The following is a 25,879-nucleotide window of genomic DNA, read 5'->3' as shown; positions in this document are numbered from 1 at the left end:
TGCCCAATCCCTTTGTTTATAAGAAGATAGGCTTACTCCCCACTCATTATACATGTCGAGCGTGCATGTGTATGGGAGGAACAGCTGTCGACCAAACGACCATTAAAGCTACCTAAAGTGTATGACCAGTTTAACCATTTTTAGCATACATTAGTTAAACGGCTACAACTTTTTCTATTTTTTGGGCTAGCGATGCGATTTTTCCCTTTTTTTTCCGTGATGAATGCAGGTTTCTTTTATCATTTTTTTTTTTTAAACTCGTTTTATTAAGAACTGTTACAGTAACAAGTATAAAAACAGTCACACATTGCTAATTACAATATATGGCATATTAGATCAAGGATATGTACAAATAGCAAGTCAAGTAATGAGTACATATAAAGCATTACAAACAGATGATTTCCCATTAATAATGGCGCTTAGACTGGTTTGCTAGGACGTATGTATGACAGTTCAACAAAAAGACAAAAACCAAAAACAGATATACAGGAAAACAAAACAACCTAGGACCCATGTTACCCATGAGCAACTGATAGATCTGGTACAGCCAGTCCATGGAGATACATAATAAAAATTTGTGGGTCACCTATATTCCTATCTCACATTATCTGGTGAACCAGCGGCGGGGTTGACTGTCAGAGGGGAGTTATTCCAAATATCCCAGACCTTAGAAAATTTAGTACTACAACCACGATTTAGAAATACAACTTTTTCAAAAGGTATTACAGAATTTACCAATCCCTTCCAATAACCAATGGATGGAGGTCGATCATTCATCCAATGTTGTGCTATGGTTTTCCGTGCTAGAAATAGAGTTTCTCTCAAGAAAATACTAGTGTGGTGATTCCATGTCTCCCCATCCAGTATACCAAACAAACATATCTTAGGACATAAAGGAATGCCTACATGTAATAAGGATGATAACAGGGATAGTATATAGTTCCAGAAGTCCCTAATGACAGTGCATGACCATATCATATGCCAAAAATCTGCCTCCGGAACATGGCATCTCAGACATTCTGAAGAAGGCAAACGTCCCATTTTGTATATCCTAACCGGGGTCAGGTATGTCTGGTGTATTATATATAACTGGATCATTTTATTGTTTGCGGATGGGGAAACATGAAGATGAGACTCCAAAATATCATCCCACTCATCTGTCTGGATGGTAGGAATCCATCGTTTCCACCTACTCTCCATAGCAAGTGGTGTGGAATTCACCGTGACGGATAACAAATGGGTATATAGAGCGGATATCAGGCCTCGTGGACCTTGGGAGTTAAGAATCCCTATCAGTGGAAAGGAAGAGATTGTTAAGTTATTTCTCAAGTGATGGAATTGGGTTTGTAGAATATGTCGGGTCTGTAGATACCTATGAAAATGGGTGCGTGGTATGTCATACTTAGTCTGCAACTGAGTAAATGAAAGTAGGACATTATCCTCATATAGGTCACCTATAGTTCCAATAGCTGGAGATAACCGCGGGGGCATTAAAGGAAAGTAAGAAGCATTGTTCCATAGAGGCATTTCAGACACAATATCATTGTAACCCAATTGCTTTTTTGCTTGTCTCCAAACCACACGGGCCAGCTTATGTAAGGGCAGGGGTTTAATATGGGCGGGGAGAGAATTTACTTCAAGGGAGCCGAGCAGACATTGACTCCCAAGTACATGAGCCAAATGGTGCTCTGAGTTGGGAAGATCTTTTTCAGGCATCCAGGAGCTTAAAGTTTTCAGTTGACCTGCTAAATAATATAAAAAGAAATCAGGCAGAGCCGTCCCTGCCCGTGCCTTAGGCCTTTGGAGCGTGGACAACCTGAGTTTATGTCTAGAATTCCCCCATATAAACGGTGATAACAAGGAGTTGAGCTGTTTAAAAAAGGACTTAAGTACGACAACCGGACTGTGCTGAAGGGCATATAGAAATTTAGGCAACAAAATCATTTTAACCAGGTTTATACGGCCAGATACTGATAAAGGCAGTTTACCCCATGTGTGAAATTTAGACCGTGTAAAGCCCAATAGCGGTAACATATTTAAGGAAAGGTCATCATTTGGAAGTTTAGTGATGAATATGCCCACATATTTGAAATTATCTACTAGAGGCAACGGCGACAACTCAGACAGGCCCGGGGGCTGTACTTTGGATAGGGACATAAGAGATGATTTCCCCCAATTAATAGATAAACCGGAATATTGTCCAAAACGTTCAATTATATTAATTACCGAGGGAAGGGTATCCTGCACTCTATCCATGAAAAGCACCATATCATCTGCATAGAGACCAATGATGTCCGTACGATCTGCTATGGTTATACCTGTAATGAGTGGAGAGGAACGTATCCGCAATGCTAAAGCCTCAATTGCCAGACTAAATAAAGCGGGTGAGAGGGGGCATCCCTGTCGTGTACCCCTTTGAAGAGCAATTGATGGGGATAGTATATTATTCACCAAGACATTAGCCCGGGGTGAAGCATATATTATCTGTATCCATTTACAAAAAACGGGACCAAAACCAAAGTTTTCCAGGCAAGCAAATAAAAAGGGCCATTCAATGGAATCAAAAGCCTTTGTTGCGTCCAGGGACGCCAAAGCCCAAGTGTTGTCCTGTAATGTGCTATATTGAACTATCTTCTGAACCCTCCTGATGCTTATAGATGTGCTTTTACCCGGCATAAAGCCGGTTTGGTCTGGGTGTATCAGATCCAAGATGACCGTATTCAGTCGTTGAGCTAGGATTTTAGTCAGAATCTTATAGTCGGCATTTACCAATGATATGGGCCGATATGAACTACAGTCCAAGGGGTCTTTTCCGGGTTTGAGCAGAACCACTATGGTGGCATCATAAAATGTGGATGGCAATGCCCCAGAAGCAATGGCAGACTCAAAGACCTTCTGTAGCTGGGGTGTTAAATGGTCACTGTATTTACTATAAAGCTCTATAGGCAGGCCATCTGGACCGGGGGCTTTACCTTTAGCCATAGCTTGGATGGCCAGGGTGATTTCATCTATTGTGATATCGGCATCCAGAAATGCCTGTTGAGTGTCTGTGAGCTGCGGGAAAGATAAATCTGAGAGATAAGCAGAGATATCCATATCAGTTATAGCCAGCGTCGTCTTATAAAGGGAAGTGTAATAATCCTGAAAGCGTTGAGTCAAAAGTTCTGCTTCCACAAGTATATCCCCGGAGGGGGCCCTAAGCTTCAAGACCGCATTCGAGGCAGAGTTTTGCTTCACCATGAATGCTAATAGTTTGCTGGTTGATTCCCCAGTTCAAAGTATGACTGTCTAGAAAAAAAGAGCTTCCGTTTAGATTTAACGTGTTGTTGTTGGGCGTATAATCTCTGAAAGCTCAACCATTCAGACCTGTGTGCATCAGTAGGGTCAGAGACATAGGACCGTTCAGCTAATGCTAGCCTATTTGTCAGAATTTCCTCATCTTGGGCTGACTTGCATTTAATGTAAGAGATAGTAGAGGATAAACAGCCTCGCAAGTATGCTTTGAGGGTATCCCAAAAATTAGAGGCACCCATCTGTATATCGTTAGTGGATATAAAGCAATCTAGTTGATCCGGGATCCTATCTGATGGGCCGATTAATGATAACCAGAAGGGGCTCACCCTCCACAGGGGCCTACTTCTGCTGGACAGAGTTCGGAGAGTGAGAATAACTGGATTGTGATCCGATATTCCCCGGGGACCATGTGTTATAGAGGCCATGCGCAATACCAAGTCAGGTGTCCCAAATATATAATCCAGGCGTGACAGTGTACGTCTAGTTGAGGAATGACAAGTGTATTCTAACAAGTCAGGATATTTAAAGAGGCTCTGTCACCAGATTTTGCAACCCCTATCTGCTATTGCAGCAGATAGGCGCTGCAATGTAGATTACAGTAACGTTTTTATTTTTAAAAAACGAGCATTTTTGGCCAAGTTATGACCATTTTCGTATTTATGCAAATGAGGCTTGCAAAAGTACAACTGGGCGTGTTGAAAAGTAAAAGTACAACTGGGCGTGTATTATGTGCGTACATCGGGGCGTGTTTACTACTTTTACTAGCTGGGCGTTGTGCATAGAAGTATCATCCACTTCTCTTCAGAACGCCCAGCTTCTGGCAGTGCAGATCTGTGACGTCACTCACAGGTCCTGCATCGTGTCGGCACCAGAGGCTACAGATGATTCTGCAGCAGCATCGGCGTTTGCAGGTAAGTCCATGTAGCTACTTACCTGCAAATGCTGATGCTGCTGCAGAATCATCTGTAGCCTCTGGTGCCGACACGATGCAGGACCTGTGAGTGACGTCACAGATCTGCACTGCCAGAAGCTGGGCGTTCTGAAGAGAAGTGGATGATACTTCTCATCAGAACGCCCAGCTAGTAAAAGTAGTAAACACGCCCCGATGTACGCACATAATACACGCCCAGTTGTACTTTTACTTTTCAACACGCCCAGTTGTACTTTTGCGAGCCTCATTTGCATAAATACGAAAATGGCCATAACTTGGCCAAAAATGCTCGTTTTTTAAAAATAAAAACGTTACTGTAATCTACATTGCAGCGCCTATCTGCTGCAATAGCAGATAGGGGTTGCAAAATCTGGTGACAGAGCCTCTTTAAAGCGCCATAGGTCAACCCATCCAGTTTCTTTTATCATTTTTACACACATGAGGCTTTTTTTTTTCTCGCATTTTTAGGCTTAGAGTTTTAAACAAATAGAAAAATAATAATAATATGCTTTTTACATTTCATCTAATTTTTTTCAGTTAATAATATAGTGTTACCCCAAAATAGACTTTATTTGTGATCCTAATCGTCTACCGTAAATTTTGATATACTCCATGTCTATTTTAGGGTGATTGTGTCAGGGCTAGTGTTACAACAATGTTGGGGGGGGGGGGTAATTTATGTTTAATGTTAATAATTGAAAAAATTATTCAAAAAATATTATTATTATGCCTCTTGGAAAAGACCTTTGGGGGGACTTTAATATTGAATTTTATTTTTTTACACTATACTTTTCCACTGTAACAGATGCTGCACAGCAGCCCCAATTACAGGGGAATTCAACCCTGTTATAGCGACTATATAGTGGTCTAGTTAGACCCACCAGTAGCCTACCACCGATATACCGGTGATCACGGCCACTGGGACTGGCAGTGGCGCTCATGGATAACTGTGTACTGTGTCAGGTTTGAAGAGGTCTTGTGGTGCCAAAACAGTGGAAACCCCCCAAAAGTAACCCCATTTTAGAAACTACACCACTCATGGAATTTATCTAGGGGTATAGTTAGCATTTTGACCCCACAGGTTTTTTGCTAAATTTATTTTGAATTAGTCTGTGAAAATGAAAATCTACTTTCTTTTCTGGAAAAACCATAGAATTATTTAATTTCTGCAAGGAATAAAAAAGGAGAAAAAGCACCCCAACACTTGTAAAGCAATTTCTCCTGATTAGGGAAATAGCCCATATGTGGTAATAAACTGCTGTTTGGACCCACGGCAAAGCTCAGAAGAGAAGGAGCACCATTTGGATTTTGAAGCGCAGATTCTACTGGAATGGTTTTCGGTGCCATGTCGCATTTGCAATGCACAGGAGGAACCTAAACAGTGGAAACCCCCCAAAAGTGACCCCCATTAATACATTTTTCTTGTGGTATAGTTAGCATTTAGACCCCACAGGTATTTTCCTAATTTATTGGAATTAGTCTGTGAAGATGAAAATCTACTTTTTTTTCTTGAAAAAACTGAATTTTCTAATTACTACAAGGAATAAAGGAGAAAAAGCACCCCAACATTTGTAAAGCAATTTCTCCTGATTACGGCAATACCCCATATGTGGTAATAAACTGCAGTTTGATCCCATGGCAGGGCTTAGAAGGGAAGGAGCGCCTTTTGGATTTTGCAGCACAGATTTTTGCAAAATTGGTTTCTGGGGGCCATGTGCATTTGCAGAGCCCCTGAAGTACCAATACAGTAGAAATTCCCCAGCTGTGATCCCATTTTGGAGACCATACATCTCAAAGAATTTTTTATTTCCACAAGGAATACAGGAGAAAAGACACCCCACAATTTGTTACACAATTTCTCTGGAGTAAGGAAGTAAATACACACGGCAATTTAGGGAAAAAGGGCAATTTACTTTGAGTGGAGATTTTACTAAATTGTTTTTTGATGCCATGTTGCATTGCGCTGAGGTACCAGTACAGTGAAAGCCCCAGAGAAGTGACCCAATTTGGGAAACTACACACCACTTTAAGGAATTTTATCATGAGGTGTAGGGAGCGTTTTGACCCCACAGGTTTTGCAGAAATTAGTACACAATAGATATTGCAGATTGAAAATTGCTAATTTTTCCACAGATGTTATTTCAGTGCCCAATGTGTGGTGCCCAGCTTCTACGACTGGAGAGACACACCCCATAAATTGTAAAGCGGGTTCTCCAGAGTACAGTAATACCCCATATGTGGTCATAAACTGCTGTTTGGGCACACTGCCAGGCCTAGAAGGAGCGCCATTTGGCTTCTGGAGAGCAGGTTTTGCTTGGTAGTAGTTTTGTTTAGTGTTTTACTGGTATTTCAGTTTATAATGTGGGGGCATATGTAAGCTGGGCGGAATACATCAGGGCAATATGTAAGCTGGGCGGAGTACATCAGGGCAATATGTAAGCTGGGCGGAGTACATCAGGGCATATGTAAGCTGTGCAGAGTGCATCAGGGTATATGTAAGCTGGGCGGAGTACATCAGGGTATATGTAAGCTGGGCGGAGTACATCAGGGTATATGTAAGCTGGGCGGAGTACATCAGGGTATATGTAAGCTGGGCGTAGTACTTCAGGGTATATGTAAGCTGGGCGGAGTACATCAGGGTATAAGCAAGCTGGGCGGAGTACATCAGGGTATATGTAAGCTGGGCGGAGTACATCAGGGTATATGTAAACTGTGCGGAGTACATCAGGGTATATGTAAACTGTGCGGAGTACATCAGTGTATACGTAAGCTGGGAGGAGTACATCAGGGTATATGTAAACTGTGCGGAGTACATCAGGGTATATGTAAGTTGTGCGGAGTACATCAGGGTATATGTAAGCTGGGCGGAGTACATCAGGGTATATGTAAGCTGTGCGGAGTACATCAGGGTATATGTAAGTTGTGCGGAGTACATCAGGGTATATGTAAGCTGGGCGGAGTACATCAGGGTATATGTAAGCTGGGCGGAGTACATCAGGGTATAAGTAAGCTGGGAGGAGTACATCAGGGTATATGTAAACTGTGCGGAGTACATCAGGGTATATGTAAGTTGTGCGGAGTACATCAGGGTATATGTAAGCTGGGCGGAGAACATCAGGGTATATGTAAGCTGGGCGGAGTACATCAGGGTATATGTAAGTTGTGCGGAGTACATCAGGGCAATATGTAAGCTGTGCAGAGTACATCAGGGTATATGTAAGCTGGGCGGAGTACATCAGGGTATAAGTAAGCTGGGCGGAGTACATCAGGGTATAAGTAAGCTGGGCGGAGTGCATCAGGTCATAGTTGGATGATGTAATAATGGGGTAAATGAATAATACAATTAAATTATCCATGGATAGTGACGTACGCTTTGAAATCAATCCTTTATGCACAGGCCAGATTTTTGGGTGCAGGAGTCGCACTTCTAAAGGGCGTCCGTGGTATTGTACAAAATATCTGCACTCCAGCATTGCTTAATCTTTGAATTCTTCACTAGCCCCATATGTAGCACACACCCTATATGTCATAGTTTCCACTGCATTTACAGGGTCTGCCAGTGGGGGTCTGCTAGCAAATAATGACGTGGGGTTTTAGGTGAAGAACTGCTTTTATTAGTATCATTTTGGGGTACATGCGATATTTTTTAATCAGTTTTTATTCCATTTTTTGGGAGGTGAGGAGACCACAAAACAGAAATTGTCACTGTTTTTTTATAAATTTTTAACAGTGTTCCCTGTGCAGTATAAACATGTTTATTTTGCGGTTCGATACGATAATAGCAATACCAAATTTATTAACTTTAGAAGTTTTACTACTTTTACACTATAAAAACACTTTTTACTAAAGAAAAAAAATGTTTTGTTTCACCATATCCTGAGAGCCATAACTTACATTTTTTTGTCCACGGAGTGAAGTGAGGGCTTGTTTTTGCGTGACAAAACTGTAGTTTTTATTGGTACCATTTTGGGGTACTTGCGATTTTTTGATTACTTTTTATTAAATTTCTTTGTAAACAACGTAACCAAAAAAGGAACATCTGCCATTGTTTTTTATAATATTTTTTTTTTCGGTGTTCACCATGTGGGATAAATAATCTGATATTTTTATTGTTCAGGCCGATACGAACGCGGCGATACCTATTATGTATAGTTTTTAATATTTTTCTAATTTATAGAGGACTTGATCAGGGAAACAGGGCGATTATTGTTTTTATTGATCGTAATTTATATTTGGGGACTTGATCCGATCCGATCTTCTGATCCCCTTCTGATCCCCTGTACAATAGACTGCACTACTTATGTAGTGCAGTGTATTGTAACTGTCATTTTACAACGGACAGTCAGTCTACTAGGCCTTGCCTTTGGCAGGATCTAATAGGATTCCGTACCTGGCTGACCAGGAAGTTGTTGCTAGGCTTCCTGGTTGCCATAACAACCATCGACACCCTGCAGTGTTTCGCACGGGGCAACATGGTACAGAGGGAGCCACCTCCCTCAGTTTCAATCACTTAAATGCCGCGATCGCTATTGACAGCGGCATTTAAGGGGTTAAACTACGGCGATCAGAGAGAACGGTGATCGCCACCGTTGCAGTCGGATGTCGGCACCCGCTGAAGATGAAGCGTGCACAGCTTCCAGCATCCATTTGCGGGAAAGGGTCAATAAAAAGCTTTTTTTTTTTTTTACTTGTAGGTCTCTCTCTGATCTCTTCACAGATCTCACAGAAATGAGATTAGAGATGGCGACATAGACGGCTGTGATTGGTCAGTCTCTGAAGACTGACCAAGAACAGCAATCGCCAGCATGGGGGCATGCGTATTGGTCCCCAGCCCGGTAACAGAGACGGTTGGCTGTCAATGACTGCTGCCGTCGCCGTTTTATCACTATGTGATTTCAGATAGTGACCGTTTATTCCAGCTCCGCAATAGTGCGGCGCAAGTCTGCTTCAATAAGCGGCGTGTGTCGTACTATTGCGGAGCAGGTGCACAACAGGTTAAAGAGGCTCTGTCACCAGATTTTGCAACCCCTATCTGCTATTGCAGCAGATCGGCGCTGCAATGTAGATAAGAGTAACGTTTTTATTTAAGTTATGACCATTTTTGTATTTATGCAAATGAGGCTTGCAAAAGTCCAAGTGGGCGTGTTTAAAGTAAAAGTCCAAGTGGGCGTGTATTATGTGCGTACATCGGGGCGTTTTTACTACTTTTACTAGCTGGGCGTTCTGACGAGAAGTATCATCCACTTCTCTTCAGAACGCCCAGCTTCTGGCAGTGCACAGACACACAGCGTGTTCTCGAGAGATCACGCTGTGTCGTCACTCACAGGTCCTGCATCGTGTCGGACGAGCGAGGACACATCGGCACCAGAGGCTACAGTTGATTCTGCAGCAGCATCGGCGTTTGCAGGTAAGTCGATGTAGCTACTTACCTGCAAACGCCGATGCTGCTGCAGAATCAACTGTAGCCTCTGGTGCCGATGTGTCCTCGCTCGTCCGACACGATGCAGGACCTGTGAGTGACGTCACAGCGTGATCTGGCAGAAGCTGGGCGTTCTGAAGAGAAGTGGATGATACTTCTCGTCAGAACGCCCAGCTAGTAAAAGTAGTAAAAACGCCCCGATGTACGCACACAATACACGCCCACTTGGACTTTAAACACGCCCACTTGGACTTTTGCAAGCCTCATTTGCATAAATACAAAAATGGTCATAACTTGGCCAAAAATGCTCGTTTTTTAAAAATAAAAACGTTACTGTAATCTACATTGCAGCGCCGATCTGCTGCAATAGCAGATAGGGGTTGCAAAATCTGGTGACAGAGCCTCTTTAAGGCTTAGGAAACTTTGCAGGTGTTTTGTGTTGATTGGCTGATTAGAGTGACACCACGAGTCTACAATCTTCAACTTTTACCCAATATTTAATTTTCTGAGAGACTAAATTTTGGGTTTTCATTAACTATTCGCCATGATTATCAACATTAAAATATAAAAATGCTGGAAATAGATCACTCTGTGTGTAATGAATCTATGCAATATATGAGTTTCACTGTTTGAACTGAATTACTGAAATAAATTAACTTTTTGATGATATTCTAATTCATTGAGAAGGACTAGTATATATATGTACGCACGCACACACACACACACACACACACACACACACACACACACACACACACACACACACACACAGTGGGCGGTCCTCAACTGGTTAAAGCCCACCCTTACAGCTTCGGTTAGCAGTCTACTGAATTTGGCACCTGTATTCTGCTGTTGACACGTTCAGGGCTTGAACCTGCAATTTACAGTCCTGCAGGGCTATTACCAGAATGCTCTCTCTTCTAAAAGGATACCGTTCTATTTTGGTCAGTTTTTGAAAATTCAATTTTCTAATATAATGTTTAACTATATTATAAGTTATTTTATGTTCAAATAAATAAATTAAAAGGTGTTCTCTGGGATATGGATGATCTATCCTAATGATCGGCCATTAATATTAATTTTATGGGGGTCCAACCACCGGGAACCCCACCAATCAGAACAATGGGATCGTGTCGTTCCTGTGAGCACCATGACCCCTTCATTGTTTACATAGGCACAACGGCTTGTCTGTACGAGTGTCTGTGCCTGGCCCTGCAGCATGCTCGATTCATTTCCTTTATATAGAACACATGCCCTTTTATCTGTCCTTAAGGATATCATCTAGATAAATAATAAAAATAAAAATGTCTAAAAACAAAAACTTTAAGTATCACACTTTCCTGCCCCTAAATACAATCTAATTGAAATAACATTTTTGCTCAAAACTATACGTAATGGTGAAACTTACAAATGTACAAGTTTGCAAAACTAAACCTATAGCTGAAGGTGGTGACCATAGATGGGGGATTCTGGTACTAAGCGATGCGCAACATGTTAATCTAGGAGCAATTTCAATGATCTTGAAAAGGACTACATCCACCGCCAGAGGAGGAAAAGGGGTGATTGTATGACCATCAGCCATAGTAAAGTATGTGATTGTCTATGTCCAGCTTACTAAAGCTTTGCAGAAGCAGAATATCTCCGCTGTATATGTGCATTGACAACATCAAGATAAATATATTACCGGAGTATTCCTTCTAAGTGTCAACTATGCCAACGTCATACACAGAAAGAAAAATGCATAGGGAGTAAAACTTTATTACCTTGTGACCCTGATGTTTTCCATACTCTTTGCAGACACAGCACATCAATGGGCTAGGCTGACATCCGTCTTCTAAGCACACAAACTCTATGGCGTGAACTTGATGTTGGGTGCAAAGGGTCTTCTCATACGGTTTATCAGCTAAGGGCACACGTCTGTGTTTGGCTAGTGTCTTTGTGGAGTGGGTGTGCAAGGAGCAGTCGGCACACAGGTGGGTTGCACATACAGTGCAGTACACGGATGCCACATGGGCCTCATCTTCGTCACAACGAACAATACTCTGAAGAATAAAAACCATATCAAATTAGCCGAAATATCCCACAAATCCTCTAGTATTTAACGAACAGTCTGCACTTAGAGACATTATACAGTTGTGTTAATGCAACCTATGCTGTAGGTTTAGAACCAAAACCACCAGGCCCGGACGTAGTCATGGAAAGCAGGAAAACCAATAACACTTTTGGGTACTAAATTTACAGCACTTAGACAAATATATTATTAATTACACAATTCATCATTATTGAAACAATTAATGAAATCATGTACCAACCACCAAAAACATTGTAATGTTTGGATAACTGGAGTGACCAAGAATACACCGGACTCCTAGTGATGATTCCGGTGTATTTATGAAGGAAGGACACCCATTACCTCTTTCCGCCTCCCCCACCTTCCTCACAGTGACTAACTGGCTGCTGTACATGCAGATACACGGCAGGCAGCCATCAATCACCACCGAGAGGAGCTGTAAAGAGGTGGCGGGAGCGCTTCCTTCATGAATACACCAGACTCTTAACTTTCTTGATCGCTCCTATATGCCACAATATTATTTAGTGTCGTTTTGGCTAATAGGAGAGCCGAGCTGTCCCCGTACAATGCTGCCCTTATATACCGATGACAAATTGCCTTTAAGTGTACATAACAGCACTACATGTAGAAATAGGTAACAAGTTGCAAGTTAAGTTTCACCATACAGGTTGCGCAGTTGTTTTGTCGTCCCCCCCCCCCCCCCGAACCACAAGGGAAGCTGGTAGTCACATCCCTCGAGCAAAGCTACTGCGAAATGCCCTTTGGATTGGCGGATATCTTGGCCTGCATCAGCAGAACTAAAGGAGTCATAGATGTTTATCCAGGCATAAGCCACTTTATTCTGCTGATCACTGGAGGGACTGGAGTCACCCCCCAATTACTCAGCATAGGCCATTGACTCATTTTTAAAGAAACCCTCTAATATCTTTTCAGGTGACGAGAAAACAGGAAGTGTTTTGGCGGGAAGCCGTTGGGCGGCCCTTTCTTGTGGAAAGGGGCATTGTTGAGGAGTGGTTTTATTGAGGAGTTATGTCTACATTGTCAGCCACTTCTCAGTAAAATGTATCCGGCCTCACTTTGACTACTAATAAGTAATATTCTCTGTAAGCCGCACGACAACTGCTTCCAAATTCTCATGCAGACTCCCAAACCTCTCCTTAGTGATCGGGCAGAGTGCTCAGGACACGCTTTGCTCAATCTTTGAGACAACCGTGTAGCTGTTCAATCACATCCGCACAGTCCTCTATCCCTGCCCTGCATTGGTCTTTATAATAAGAAGGGTAAAGCTTTGGGGAATAAGCACATCATGTTCAGCTTACTAGAGACAGACGATAATGGTAGAGCCTACGAACCTCCAAATGGCACTTTCATACACTATATGAGGACTTACGGCGTCACCCTGAGAAATTTTGTGCGTTTTGCCGAATGTCTGTGTCCACCTTTCGCACTGGAATCACCTACCAGAATACCAACATGCGGCGCTGCATTTCCCCTGAGGAACGACTGCTTGTGACCTTGAGGTATGTGTGCTTCAGAAATTAGTTCTTAGAGGACGCTGTATGCATTTCAAGTCCGACATAACATGTGTTCTTTGTTGTTTCTGTTTTTCCTGTCATGTAGATTTCTGGCCACAGGCAATAGTTACCATTCTTTACATTTTGAATTTCTTTTGGGAGTGACCACCATATCCTTCATTGTGACATCCACCGGTGTTGTGCTGTGGCAGAGCTTAACCTCTTAACGCTGAAGGACGGATATATCCGTCCTCTGCAGCTGCTAGTTCACGCAGGAGGACGGATATATCCGTCCTGTGATGGCGCGGGTACTGAGACTGCACCCACGGGATCAGCGGCAGGAGCACGGCTGTTATACACAGCCTGGCTCCTGCTGCAACTGCGCTCCGATTCCGGCAGTTTAACCCATTAAATGCCGCTGTCAATAGTGACAGCGGCATCTAATGTGTTTGACAGAGGGAGGGAGCTCCCTGTCACCCCATTGGCACCCCCGCAAATAAATCGCGGGTCGCCGTCGGGTTTCCATGGCAGCAGGGGTCTAACAAACACCCCCAGGTCTGCCTTCAGCAAATGCCTGTTAGGCGATGTCGGAGGCATGACCTAACAGATTGCCTGTCAGTTTTACACTGACAGGCAATAATGCTTTGGTATACTAAGTATACCAAAGCATTATATATGCGATCGGCACATCGCATAGTGAAGTCCCCTAGTGGGACTAAAAAAAAAAAAATATGTCAATCAGTTAAATAAAGTTGGTGAAAAAAAATAATAATTATTACAGTGAAAATCAAATAAAACTACTTTTTTTGCCCAAAAAGTGGTTTTATTTAGTAAAAGTGTCAAAACAAATAACAAAATCACACATATATGGTATCCCCGCGATCGTAACAACTTGAACAATAAAATGAACACATTAATTAAACTGCCGGATGAACGGCGTCCAAAAAAAACTGCAAAATTCGCTCTTTTCTCCCATTCCCCCCATAAAAAATTAATCTATAAGTCCTATGTACCCCAAAATAGTACTAATGAAAACTACAATAATTTGTCGCCAAGACCACCTCAACCGAATGGTTTGCTGTCTCCCTGGTGCCAGGGTTCGGCATGTGGTGGAACGGGTGGACAAATTGCTGGGAGGGGCTGGTGATGATCCAGCTGTCGTGGTCCATGTCGGTACCAACGACAGAATAAATGGTAGGTGGAGGAGCCTTAAGAATAATTTTAAAGAACTAGGCTACAAGCTGAAGGGAAGGACCTCCAAAGTAGTATTCTCAGGAATACTGCCTGTGTCATGCGCATCACAGGAAAGACAGCGGGAGCTCAGGGAGTTAAATGCATGGCTGAAGTTTTGGTGTAGAGGAGAAGGATTTGGGTTCCTAGAGCACTGGGCTGACTTTTCATTGGGGTACAAACTGTATTCTGCAGATGATTTGCACCTAAATGGAAGGGGGTCCGCTGTGCTGGGGGAGAGAATTCTAGCTGGGGTGGCGGAGTATTTAAACTAGGGCTGAGGAGGGAGGTCAATGTAGAAAAAAAAGGGGTAGTCAGGTTAGAGAGGGGTCAGACTATATTGGTGGGGGGAGAAACAGAATGTGGGGAGAGGACTAGACAACAAGATAAGGAGATCCTTTCGTTACAAAACATCAGTGTAAATAAAAAGGCCCGATTAATGTCAAATCACATTTCTGATAATAAAAGTGAAAAACTGACAGGCAAGTTAAAGTGTATGTTCACAAATGGCAGAAGTCTAGCAAGCAAAATGGGGGAGCTGGAGGCCTTGATACTGGAAGAAAATATAGATATAGTTGGTGTTGCTGAAACATGGCTGGACTCTTCACATGACTGGGCTGTAAATCTACAGGGTTTTACACTGTTTCGGAAAGACAGGACAAATAGGAAAGGCGGTGGTGTATGTCTGTATGTGAGAAATGATATGAAGGCGAGTGTGAAAGAGACAATAGTGGGTGAATACTGTGAGGAGGTTGAAACCTTGTGGGTGGAACTAGAAAGGGAGGTAAACACTGAAAAAATTACTTTTGGTGTAATCTATAGACCCCCCAATATAACTGAGGAGATGGAAGGTCAGCTATATAAACAGATGGAGCGGGCTGCACAGGCGGGTACTGTAGTGATAATGGGAAATTTTAATTTCCGGGATATTAATTGGTGTCATGGTTCGGCTTCAACTGCAAAGGGGAGACATTTCCTCAACCTGTTGCAGGAAAATTTTATGGGCCAGTTTGTGGAAGACCCGACTAGAGGTGAAGCTCTGTTGGATCTGGTCATTTCTAATAATGCAGATCTTGTTGGGAATGTCAATGTTCGTGAAAACCTCGGTAACAGTGATCATAATATAGTTACATTTTACCTATACTGTAAAAAACAAACGCAGGCTGGGAGGGCAAAAACATTTAATTTTAAGAAAGCCAATTTCCCCAGGATGAGGGCTGCAATTCAGGATATAGACTGGGAAGAACTAATGTCAAATAATGGTACAAATGATAAATGGGAGATTTTCAAATCTACTTTGAGTTATTATATTGCAAAATTTATTCCTATAGGTAACAAGTATAAACGACTCAAATTAAACCCCACATGGCTTACACCTTCTGTGAAAGGGGCAATACATGACAAAAAAAGGGCATTTAAAAAATACAAATCTGAGGGTACAGCTGTAGCCTTTGTAAAATATAAAGAGCTTAATAAAATCTGTAAAAATGTAATAAAATTAGCAAAAATACAAAATGAAAGGCAGGTGGCCAAGGATAGTAAAACAAATCCCAAAAAATTCTTCAAGTATATAAATGCTAAAAAGCCAAGGTCTGAACATGTAGGACCCCTAGATAATGGTAATGGGGAGTTGATCACAGGGGATCAAGAGAAGGCAGAGTTACTAAATGGGTTCTTTAGCTCTGTATATACAACAGAAGAAAGAGCAGCTGATGTAGCCGGTGCCAGTGCTGTTAATATATCAGTTGATATACTGAATTGGATGAATGTAGAGATGGTCCAAGCTAAATTAAATAAAATAAATGTGCACAAGGCCCCGGGACCAGATGGGTTACACCCTAGAATTCTTAAAGAGCTTAGTTCAGTTATTTCTGTCCCCCTTTTCATAATATTCAGAGAATCTCTAGTGACTGGTATAGTGCCAAGGGACTGGCGCAGGGCTAATGTGGTGCCTATTTTCAAAAAGGGCTCTAGGTCTTCCCCAGGTAATTATAGACCAGTAAGCTTAACATCCATCGTGGGGAAAATGTTTGAGGGGCTATTGAGGGACTATATACAGGATTATGTGACAATAAATAGCATTATAAGTGACAGCCAGCACGGTTTTACTAAGGACAGAAGTTGTCAAACTAACCTAATCTGTTTTTATGAAGAGGTGAGCAGAAGTCTAGACAGAGGGGCCGCTGTGGATTTAGTGTTTTTGGACTTTGCAAAGGCATTTGACACTGTCCCCCATAGACGCCTAATGGGTAAATTAAGGACTATAGGTTTAGAAAATATAGTTTGTAATTGGATTGAGAATTGGCTCAAGGACCGTATCCAGAGAGTTGTGGTCAATGATTCCTACTCTGAATGATCCCCGGTTATAAGTGGTGTACCCCAGGGTTCAGTGCTGGGACCACTATTATTCAACTTATTTATTAATGATATAGAAGATGGGATTAATAGCACTATTTCTATTTTTGCAGATGACACCAAGCTATGTAATATAGTTCAGACTATGGAAGATGTTCATGAATTACAGGCAGATTTAAACAAACTAAGTGTTTGGGCGTCCACTTGGCAGATGAAGTTTAATGTAGATAAATGTAAAGTTATGCATCTGGGTACCAACAACCTGCATGCATCATATGTCCTAGGGGGAGCTACACTGGCGGAGTCACTTGTTGAGAAGGATCTGGGTGTACTTGTAAATCATAAACTCAATAACAGCATGCAGTGTCAATCAGCTGCTTCAAAGGCCAGCAGGATATTGTCGTGTATTAAAAGAGGCATGGACTCACGGGACAGGGATGTAATATTACCACTTTACAAAGCATTAGTGAGGCCTCATCTAGAATATGCAGTCCAGTTCTGGGCTCCAGTTCATAGAAAGGATGCCCTGGAGTTGGAAAAAATACAAAGAAGAGCAACGAAGCTAATTAGGGGAATGGAGAATTTAAGTTATGAGGAAAGATTGAAAGAATTAAACCTATTTAGCCTTGAAAAAAGACGACTAAGGGGGGACATGATTAATTTATATAAATATATTAATGGCACATACAAAAAATATGGTGAAATCCTGTTCCATGTAAAACCCCCTCAAAAAACAAGGGGGCACTCCCTCCGTCTGGAGAAAAAAAGGTTCAAGCTGCAGAGGCGACAAGGCTTCTTTACTGTGAGAACTGTGAATCTATGGAATAGCCTACCGCAGGAGCTGGTCACAGCAGGGACAGTAGATGGCTTTAAAAAAGGCTTAGATAATTTCCTAGAACAAAAAAATATTAGCTCCTATGTGTAGAAATTTTTCCTTCCCTTTTCCCTTCCCTTGGTTGAACTTGATGGACATGTGTCTTTTTTCAGCCGAACTATGTAACTATGTACACATTGGCCCGCAAAAATCAAGCCCACATAGACAGAAAAATAAAAACTTTACATCTCTTGGAATGCGGCGATGCAAAAACAAGTAATTTTTTTCTAAAAGGGTTTTTATTGTGCAAACGTAGGAAAACATATAAAACCTTTACATATTTGGTATCCCCGTAATCGTGCCGACCCATAGAATAAAGTGAACATGTTATTTACGCTGCATAGTAAACGGCGTAAATTTATAACGTGAAAATCAATGCTGGAAAAGCTGCTTATTTTCAATTCTCTCCTAAAATAAAGTTAATAAAAGTTAATCGATATATTATTAGCATCTAAAAATGGTACAATTACAAAACACAACTCGTCCCGCAAAAAACAAGCCCTTATACGGCTATGCCGACGGAATAAAAAAAAAGTTACGACTCTTGGAATGCGACCGTCAAAAAACAAAAAATAATCCTTGGTCATTAACGCGCAAAATGGCCTGATCATTAAAGGAACAGTGTCACCAAATTTTTTTTTTTTATATCAGTTTTATGTTAAGGTTTTATTAAAAACGTTTATATTTGTGTGTTTGTGTGTTACTTTTTTCTATTTTTACACTCTTTCTTCCCTATGGGGGCTGCCATTTTTTTTTCCATTTCTGTATGTGTCGATTAACGACACATACAGACATGGAATACGGCAGCTCCAGTCCCATAGGGACTCCGAACGGGGCCCGTTCCATCAACTATGGTGTACGCCGTGTGTGTGGGAACGGCGCATGCGCCGCTCCCACACAGTCCAATTTGAAATGCGCGCCGTCCGGCGCCATTTTCCTGTGGACCGGAAGTCGCGGCCGGACAGTAAGATTACTACTTCCGGTCGCGGCTTCCGGACTTGTGCACATGGAGCAGCGGCAGCAGACGGACCCTAGGGAGCGGCGGCGACTGGAGCAGGTAAGTGATTTCTATGTATGTTCGTGTTTCAGTGTGTGTTTACTACTGTATGTAAACCTTCTACACTGTGTGTTAGCTCAAAAAATGGCGACAAACAGTGTAGGAGGTTAGACCGTTCAAACCCCTCGTTTCTCCCGGCACTAGCCGGGATAAAGGAGGGGGGATTCTGAGAGCTCACTAAAGCGAGGGATTTTTTCCCAATTTTGCAGCATAAAGCAATGTGGTTGCTTTACCACATGCAATGCTGCAATTTTGGGAATTGCTCCATCTAGGGACCAGTGCTGGGAAATATTATAAATTGAATCCAATTTATAATATTTCCTAACTCGTGAAAAAAATAAAAAAAATTAGAACAATGTTTAATCACCTACACACTAATTGTTTAACTAAAAAAAAATAAACATGTTTTGCTGGCAACACATTCCTTTTAAGGGGTTAAAGACCACGGTCATGCCTCAGCCCACGTCAGAACAGTGGCTACGAATTTCAGAGGGATTTATTCAAGCAACTCGATTTCCTAATTGTATTGGTGCCCTAGACGGCAAACACATTCGTGTGAAGAAGCCCCCACGCAGTGGCTCGCGATACTATAACTACAGTTTTTTTTCTATGGTATTGTTTGCCTTGGCAGACACAAATTATTGTTTTACAATTGTTGACATTGGGTCGTTTGGAAGCTCTGCTGATGCCCGCATATTTCGTTCATCAAGAATGGGTAAACGACTTGTGAATAATCGACTGGCGGTGCCGGAACCTTCCATCCTCGCTGGCTCCAGCGGCCCACCAATCCCATATGTCATCGTTGCGGATGAGGGGTTTGCCCTGACAAGGCAAGTAATGCGGCCTTTTGCAAGAAGGGGCTTGGATGAGCGTCGCCGCATGTTCAATCTCCGCCTATGCCGAGCTCGAAGATGTGTGGAATGTGCCTTTGGCATTATGTCGAACAGGTGGCGGGTCTTTCTGTCTACAATGCAATTGTCCCCGCAGAATGTGACACGTGTCATACAAGCGTGTGTCGTTCTGCATAACTTCTGCCGCATTCATGATGCTACCTTTGATGCAGAATATATACGAACACATGCAGCCACCAGCGACACTGTCCCGGCTATTCCTCTAGGGAGATCTCTCACATCCGGACTTTGAGTGCAGGATAGTTTGGCGGCATATTTTGAGATCCCATCAGGAGCCGCACCATGGGGGCTTGATGTAATTTAAAGGGTTGCATATTTTTTTGCTTTTTCTGTCCACAGGTCCCAAGTGGCCAGTGTTTGCTGTTTTATGTTAGGGGCGTGTAGTGTTAGGGACTCGCAATACATGAGGACCATTGACGTGGGTTGCGAGCTTACATCTGTTGGGGTTTGATCGTGCCATTTGCCATTCCTGAAACTGTTTTCATGAGAATGAATGATGGTTGGCCAAAAGTTAGGCGACTCAAATCGCGACTGTCCTTTGTGTGGCTATTGTCACATGACAGAACGCCAACGTTCACATCTCTTGCAAACAATGGCAAACCCCTAAAGATGAACTAATACCTCATAGAACGTGTGCAAGAATTTTGGGCCAAGCCCAGCAGTGTGTGAGTGTACAGTAAAATACATTTGCGCAAATCATTGTGTGGAGGGGTGTAAAAAAAAAAAAAACACACCACGCAATTGCAACTGTCAACAACCTGGTTTTACTGTTTAGAATGCACAGCAAACAAGAGGTGCAAAGGAACACAACAAAAGAAAATAAATGACACACGAACATGGTGTTAAACGTATGTGGGAAGACTATAGAGCCCTTCACTAATGTGCGTTGCTCCGAACAGCACACAGGCACTTTTACAAGTGCTGGTAGTGGTGGCCCGGGGAGAAGTATGCGGGCATTTCAGCACCACTATGCTGGCCATGGAGCTGCGGAGGGTGTTCCTCTCCAGCATAGTGGTGCGGATGATGGCCCTGGTAACTTGGCCCAGGGAAAGGGGGAGCCATGGGTCGGTAATAAGGGTGAGGCCGTGCGCTAGGGGTGGGTGGGTGGTATGGGGCTGGGAGATTGGAAGTGGTGTTAGCCACGGCGAATCCGCGCCACTGCTCGATCGCTGTGAAGCAGTGGTTGGGATTGTGGGGGGGTGTTGCGCAATCTATAAGGGTAATGATGGCCGAGTAAAGGCGTGCCATCCTATCCTCAGGGACCCTCCGCAGCAGGGGAACAATTGCCCGGGCAAAGAAGTCCTGCCCGTCCTGGTCGGCCGCTCGCCGAAGGTAGTCCAGTACCAGAGTATCCACCGTGGCCCCGGCGTCTGGCTGCTGACTGCGTCGGCGTCTTGGTGGTTGGCCCCGGGGGGAGTTCTCAGGCGGAGAGAGTACGGCAGGGGCCGACTCTACTGGGGCCGGGTCCTGGGGTGTTGGCTCCGGGGTAAGGGACACCACTCGACTGCTGGGAGGTTGCGGCACAGACTCTGGCATGTCACTCTCCTCCTCCGTGTCGTTCAAATTGTCGGTGGTTCTGTAATTGGAAAACATAATGAGAAACCAATAGTGATCATTGCCCAAAAAAGCAGGATGGCGAACATGACCTGTGCAAACAAACATTTTACGCATGCAATAGCACATTTACTTACGAACGCATCACCATGATGTCCTTGAGGAACATCAGGTGCTTCGTGTACTTATAGGGCCGCTTTTGGGAAGCCCCATACCCACTTCTGCCTCGGTCGCCCATCTCACGGCGGAACTGGTCCCTACAGCTCCGCCAGCAGGTTTTTACATCCTGGACTGTAGGATGAAAAACAAATACATGGTCACACATTTCGGTAACGCACAAAGAAATCGGCCCTAAAATACATGAGGGGCCCTACACAGCAAATTACATGCTACACGGCGATGCGTCAGCAACACAAAAAGTTGGGCATTTAGCTAAAGACACAGACTGGGACACACTACTTCAATAGGGGGGACATTGCATAGTTTATAAAGACATGTACTCACCCATCCTAGTGCGGCCGCGGGTCCTGCTGCTCTCCCATTCGGACCCAAACAGCGCCTGGGCTATCTCCTCCCAGGCGTCCTCCTTGGCCGTGCGGTTGTGATAGGACTCCGCGTGGGTGTCCCAGATTTCTCCCTTCTCCCGCACCAGGCTGATAAGCCTCTCGACGTCCATCCCACGTCGCATGCCTGCAGTCCTCCGTGTGTAGTTTTCAGTCTGGCCCACTCGCAGAGGAAACTCAAGAACTTCCTGGTTTGTGCTAGTTTGGCCCAGCTTTATAAACGGTTTTTCATGGACATAACAAGTGATACGTGAAAAATGCGCATACAACGCAGGAGCTTCCGTGTGTCATGTGTGTTTTTCACGCACCCATTGACTTCAATGGGTGCGTGATGCACAAAAAAAAAAAAGCACGAATATAAGACATGTCGTGAGTTTTATGCAACGCACTCGCGCTGTGAAAAATTCACGCACTGTCTCATATACTAATATAGGTGCGTACGACACGCGTGAAAAGCACGCGCGTCGCGCGGGCGTATATTACGCTCGTGTAAATGATGCCATAGAGCGACACATACACAGAGTTGTCGGAAGCAATTCTGAGACGAAAACAAAAGATAAATGGACATGCTACAGATAATAATATGCACTGAGATTAATTGAAATCTCGATTAATTGGTTTGTCCTGTATTACGCTGCGGATTTGCTGTAGGAAAATCTGCATGGCAACTCCGCATATAATGTGTGCATGTGTCCTTACGCTGAAGATGGTAGTGCCAGTTGTGACTGTGCAAACATGAGTCAGATAACCAGGTAACCATGGGACATACATATGCCTCCTCTTTCGAATATATATATATATATACACACACACACACATACATTCACATGCTGTCCAGGAACCAATTAATTTACAGAATAAACGTTTTCATGACCACAAAAGCTCAGGTATACCTCTCCATATCCTCCTACGGTTTCTTCAGAGGATCCACTCTGGCCACTTGCACCATTTTGCAGTCGCTCGAGCAGTTCCAGTAGAGCAAAGTTTTTCTTTAGTCCCCAAACACCAGAATCTCCTGTTTATAAAATAGAATATATTTTTTTTATTTATAAAGGAAGGTCTTAATAATTAGACATTTACTGAGTAACTTACTTTTCATTGAGGTCTGGTTGAAAACTTAGCAAAGTTACTGTTACGCCTCAAAGTATTTTAGAGCGTTTCCGTCCTGAACTGTATCATTTGAGTATTTCATTCCCTAATATTGCATCTCATTTGTAACAGAACAGATCCAAGGGCAAGGGAGGGAGGGCGTCTGTAAACATACACTATCATTCCCATGAAGTAAACTGAACTGCCAATAACAGAGCCGGGAGATACAGACGTCAAGTGACTTTCTAATGAGCAGTGACCTGTCCACAGGCAGATAAGGAGGGTATTCCACTGGTAGAAACAGTAACTATTTTTGCATTAAGGGCATATAGATTTCATAGAGGGGGGGGGGGGGGAATGTCTCCTGATCAGCATCGCTTCCTTCCCTATGAGCCACAACAGACAGCTGCTATGCTAGAGCAACTCTTTCTCTGATACGTCCAACCCATCCAGTTTGTAATACTACCTTCCACCTAGGGAACATGGCTACCCCCGGTGATTGCAGCAAATCGGAGTTGGGGTATCTGGACCCACGTGATCAGATGATCGTCAGGCCACCTTCTATTTAAAAGAATGACGGTTCTTCATGAGACAAACCCCCTTTGAAGCTTAATGCTAGCTAATGCTTCACGACCAAGGTCATTGATACCCGTGTCCAGGTCAAATTTTCCATTTCTGATATGCATTTCTTTAAACGAGAATATCTTCGCAACCGGTTTAAATATCACAACTAATTTTACAAGACATGAGGCTTCCATTTTTTAGATTAGTTTAATGAATTCCGTTTTCAATTTTTATTAGGAGCAGACAAATCACTAAAAAATGTGGGGAAAAAAAAAAACACCACATCTTTTTTGTGTGTATGTATATATATACACACACACACACACACACACACACACACACACACAGTCACCATGGATCGCTGTGAGCAGATAAGAGGTCTATAAGGCTATATTCACGCAATGTGAGAAAAAGGGCAGTTAACGGATCAATGGTCACTTTTTCATGGCTGTTTTGCATCAATGTGTCTCAAAATTTGAATCCATTTCCCGACCGTCTTTCACAGACATTTGCCATCAATTTTTCACGGACGTTAGAAAAAAAAAAAAAAAAATTGATTCTGTTAGGGTTTTTTTTTTTTTTACCGTATCCACCTGAAAACACCAGTGCCCACGTAGATAGTGACGCAATGCCACTGTAACTAGTACCACAGTGCCCCTGTAGGTAGTGCCCATATAATGCCACAGTGCCCATGTAAAGCAGTGTAAGGTAAAGAATAGGAGGCCACCAATCACACGTATAATATGTGAAAGATTGAACAATTTGGTGTGCACCGCCTAGGTAATTATATTGTCTTGTAATATATAACTTTTATTTATTTGATTAAAATAGACAATATGTAATATAAGTTCCAATTAGTGAAATTGGTTATGTGTGAGTGACCCCCAGAGGCACCTGTAGGCCAAATGAACAGTGTGACGTGTATGTCACTGGCACTGTAACCACAATAAGGGGGGATTCACACGAGCGTGATTTTCGTGCAGGCCGCGTATTTTTCGCGCGCCACGCACAGCCCTATAGAAGTCAATGGGGCAGTTCAAACAGTGCGTGATTTGTGCGCAGCGTTTGTTCGCTGCGTACAAAACGCGACAGGTTCAATATCTCCGCGTATTTCGCACATCACGCACCCATTGAAGTCAATGGGTGCGTGAAAACCACGCAGGTCGCACGGAAGCACTTCCATGCGAACCGACTGAAACAGCGCACCAGCTGTCAAAAGGATGAATGTAACCAGAAAAGCACCACGTGCTTTTCTGTTTCCAAACATCCAGATGGAGTGTCTTTGAGATGAGCGAACCCGGACAATCGAACCGAACTTCACCGGGTTTGGCCGAACTCGTTTTGGCCGAACCCGGCAAAAAAATTTCCGGTACGCGACGTCAGGAGATAGTCACTGTCCAGGGTGCTGAAAGAGTTAAACTGTTTCAGCACCATGGACAGTGACTACCAATCCCAATAAACATGAACCTGTAAAAAAAAAAAACGAAGTTCTGACTTACCGATAACTCCCGGCTTCTTCCTCCAGTCTGACCTCCCGGGATGACAATTCAGTCCAAGTGACAGCTCCAGCCAATCACAGGCCAAGCACAGGCTGCAGCGGTCACATGGACTGCCGCGTCATCCAGGGAGGTGGGGCCCGATGTCGAGAGGCGCGTCACCAAGGACGCGTCACCAAGGCAACGGCCGGGAGGGAAGTTCTCGGTAAGTACGAACTTTCTTTTTTTTTTTTAACAGGTTTCTCGATATTGTGTTCGGCATTCACTGTCGAGGGTGCTGAAAGAGTTACTGCCGATCAGTTAGCTCTTTCAGCACCTTGGACAGTGACGGGCGTCGACTAGCCTCATCTCTATGATGGCGGCTGCGCGAAAATCACGCAGCCGCGCATCATACACAGATGACACACGCAGCTGTCAAATGTTTTTTGCGCACGCAAAACGCCGCGTTGTTTGCGCGCGCAAAAACACAACGTTCGTCTGAATCTGCCCTAAGAATAGCACGTTCTTGCTGTGCTATTGACATGCAGCACTGTCTAAATAAGGTCCAGACAGTGGAGTCTCCCACAGCGGTGCTCCCTAGTTAGAGCAGAGCAGCATTGTGGGTGGGGGGGGGGGGGTTTCTGGACTGGAGCAAATGCCCGACCACTCCAAAAGGAATAAGGCAGCGGCGCCCCAGCGAGGCAGAGCTGAGGCATCGATGCAGGACAAGCGTCCGGAGTGTTTGGCTACAGTCCAGACTAAACAGACCCCCGCAGCGGTGCCCTGCTTAGGTCAGCAGAGCGGCTGGTGTAGTCCGGTACTGCAAGGCGGCAGGGGCGAGAGATTCTCGCTGGATTGTGCCCGGCCGGTTGGACCACGGACGTATAGTCGGTTGCAGTGGCGTCCCAGCAGGCAAAACTGGGACGGCGATGAAGGAGAGACCGTCCGGTGTGGGATGCCGGAGGTTGCTCTCAGGTT

At 43.6% G+C, this 25,879-nt stretch overlaps 1 protein-coding gene across 3 annotated transcripts in view; it reads right to left on the bottom strand.

The window, feature by feature from the left end:
• Nucleotides 1-25,879, bottom strand: part of TRIM23 (tripartite motif containing 23) — a 41,737-nt gene that overhangs the window by 10,256 nt on the left and 5,602 nt on the right. The window contains exons 3-6 of one of the 3 annotated variants that reach the window (XM_075839075.1): nucleotides 22,667-22,788; nucleotides 21,715-21,985; nucleotides 21,348-21,501; nucleotides 20,402-21,232 (exon numbers count right to left, since the gene is read on the bottom strand). In XM_075839075.1, coding sequence (XP_075695190.1) covers nucleotides 20,569-21,232; nucleotides 21,348-21,501; nucleotides 21,715-21,985; nucleotides 22,667-22,788 — 1,211 coding nt within the window. In that variant the 3' untranslated portion in view covers nucleotides 20,402-20,568. Of the gene's footprint in view, nucleotides 1-11,407; nucleotides 11,687-20,401; nucleotides 21,233-21,347; nucleotides 21,502-21,714; nucleotides 21,986-22,666; nucleotides 22,789-22,865; nucleotides 22,948-25,879 lie in introns of those variants that run through there. The other 2 variants (XM_075839068.1, XM_075839064.1) reach the window with 2 other exon arrangements.

The sequence above is a fragment of the Rhinoderma darwinii genome, chromosome 1, assembly GCF_050947455.1.
Source record: "Rhinoderma darwinii isolate aRhiDar2 chromosome 1, aRhiDar2.hap1, whole genome shotgun sequence".
Lineage (NCBI taxonomy): Eukaryota > Metazoa > Chordata > Amphibia > Anura > Rhinodermatidae > Rhinoderma > Rhinoderma darwinii.
Note: the sequence above shows the minus strand (reverse complement) of the source record. Positions and strands in the feature narration are given on the sequence as shown.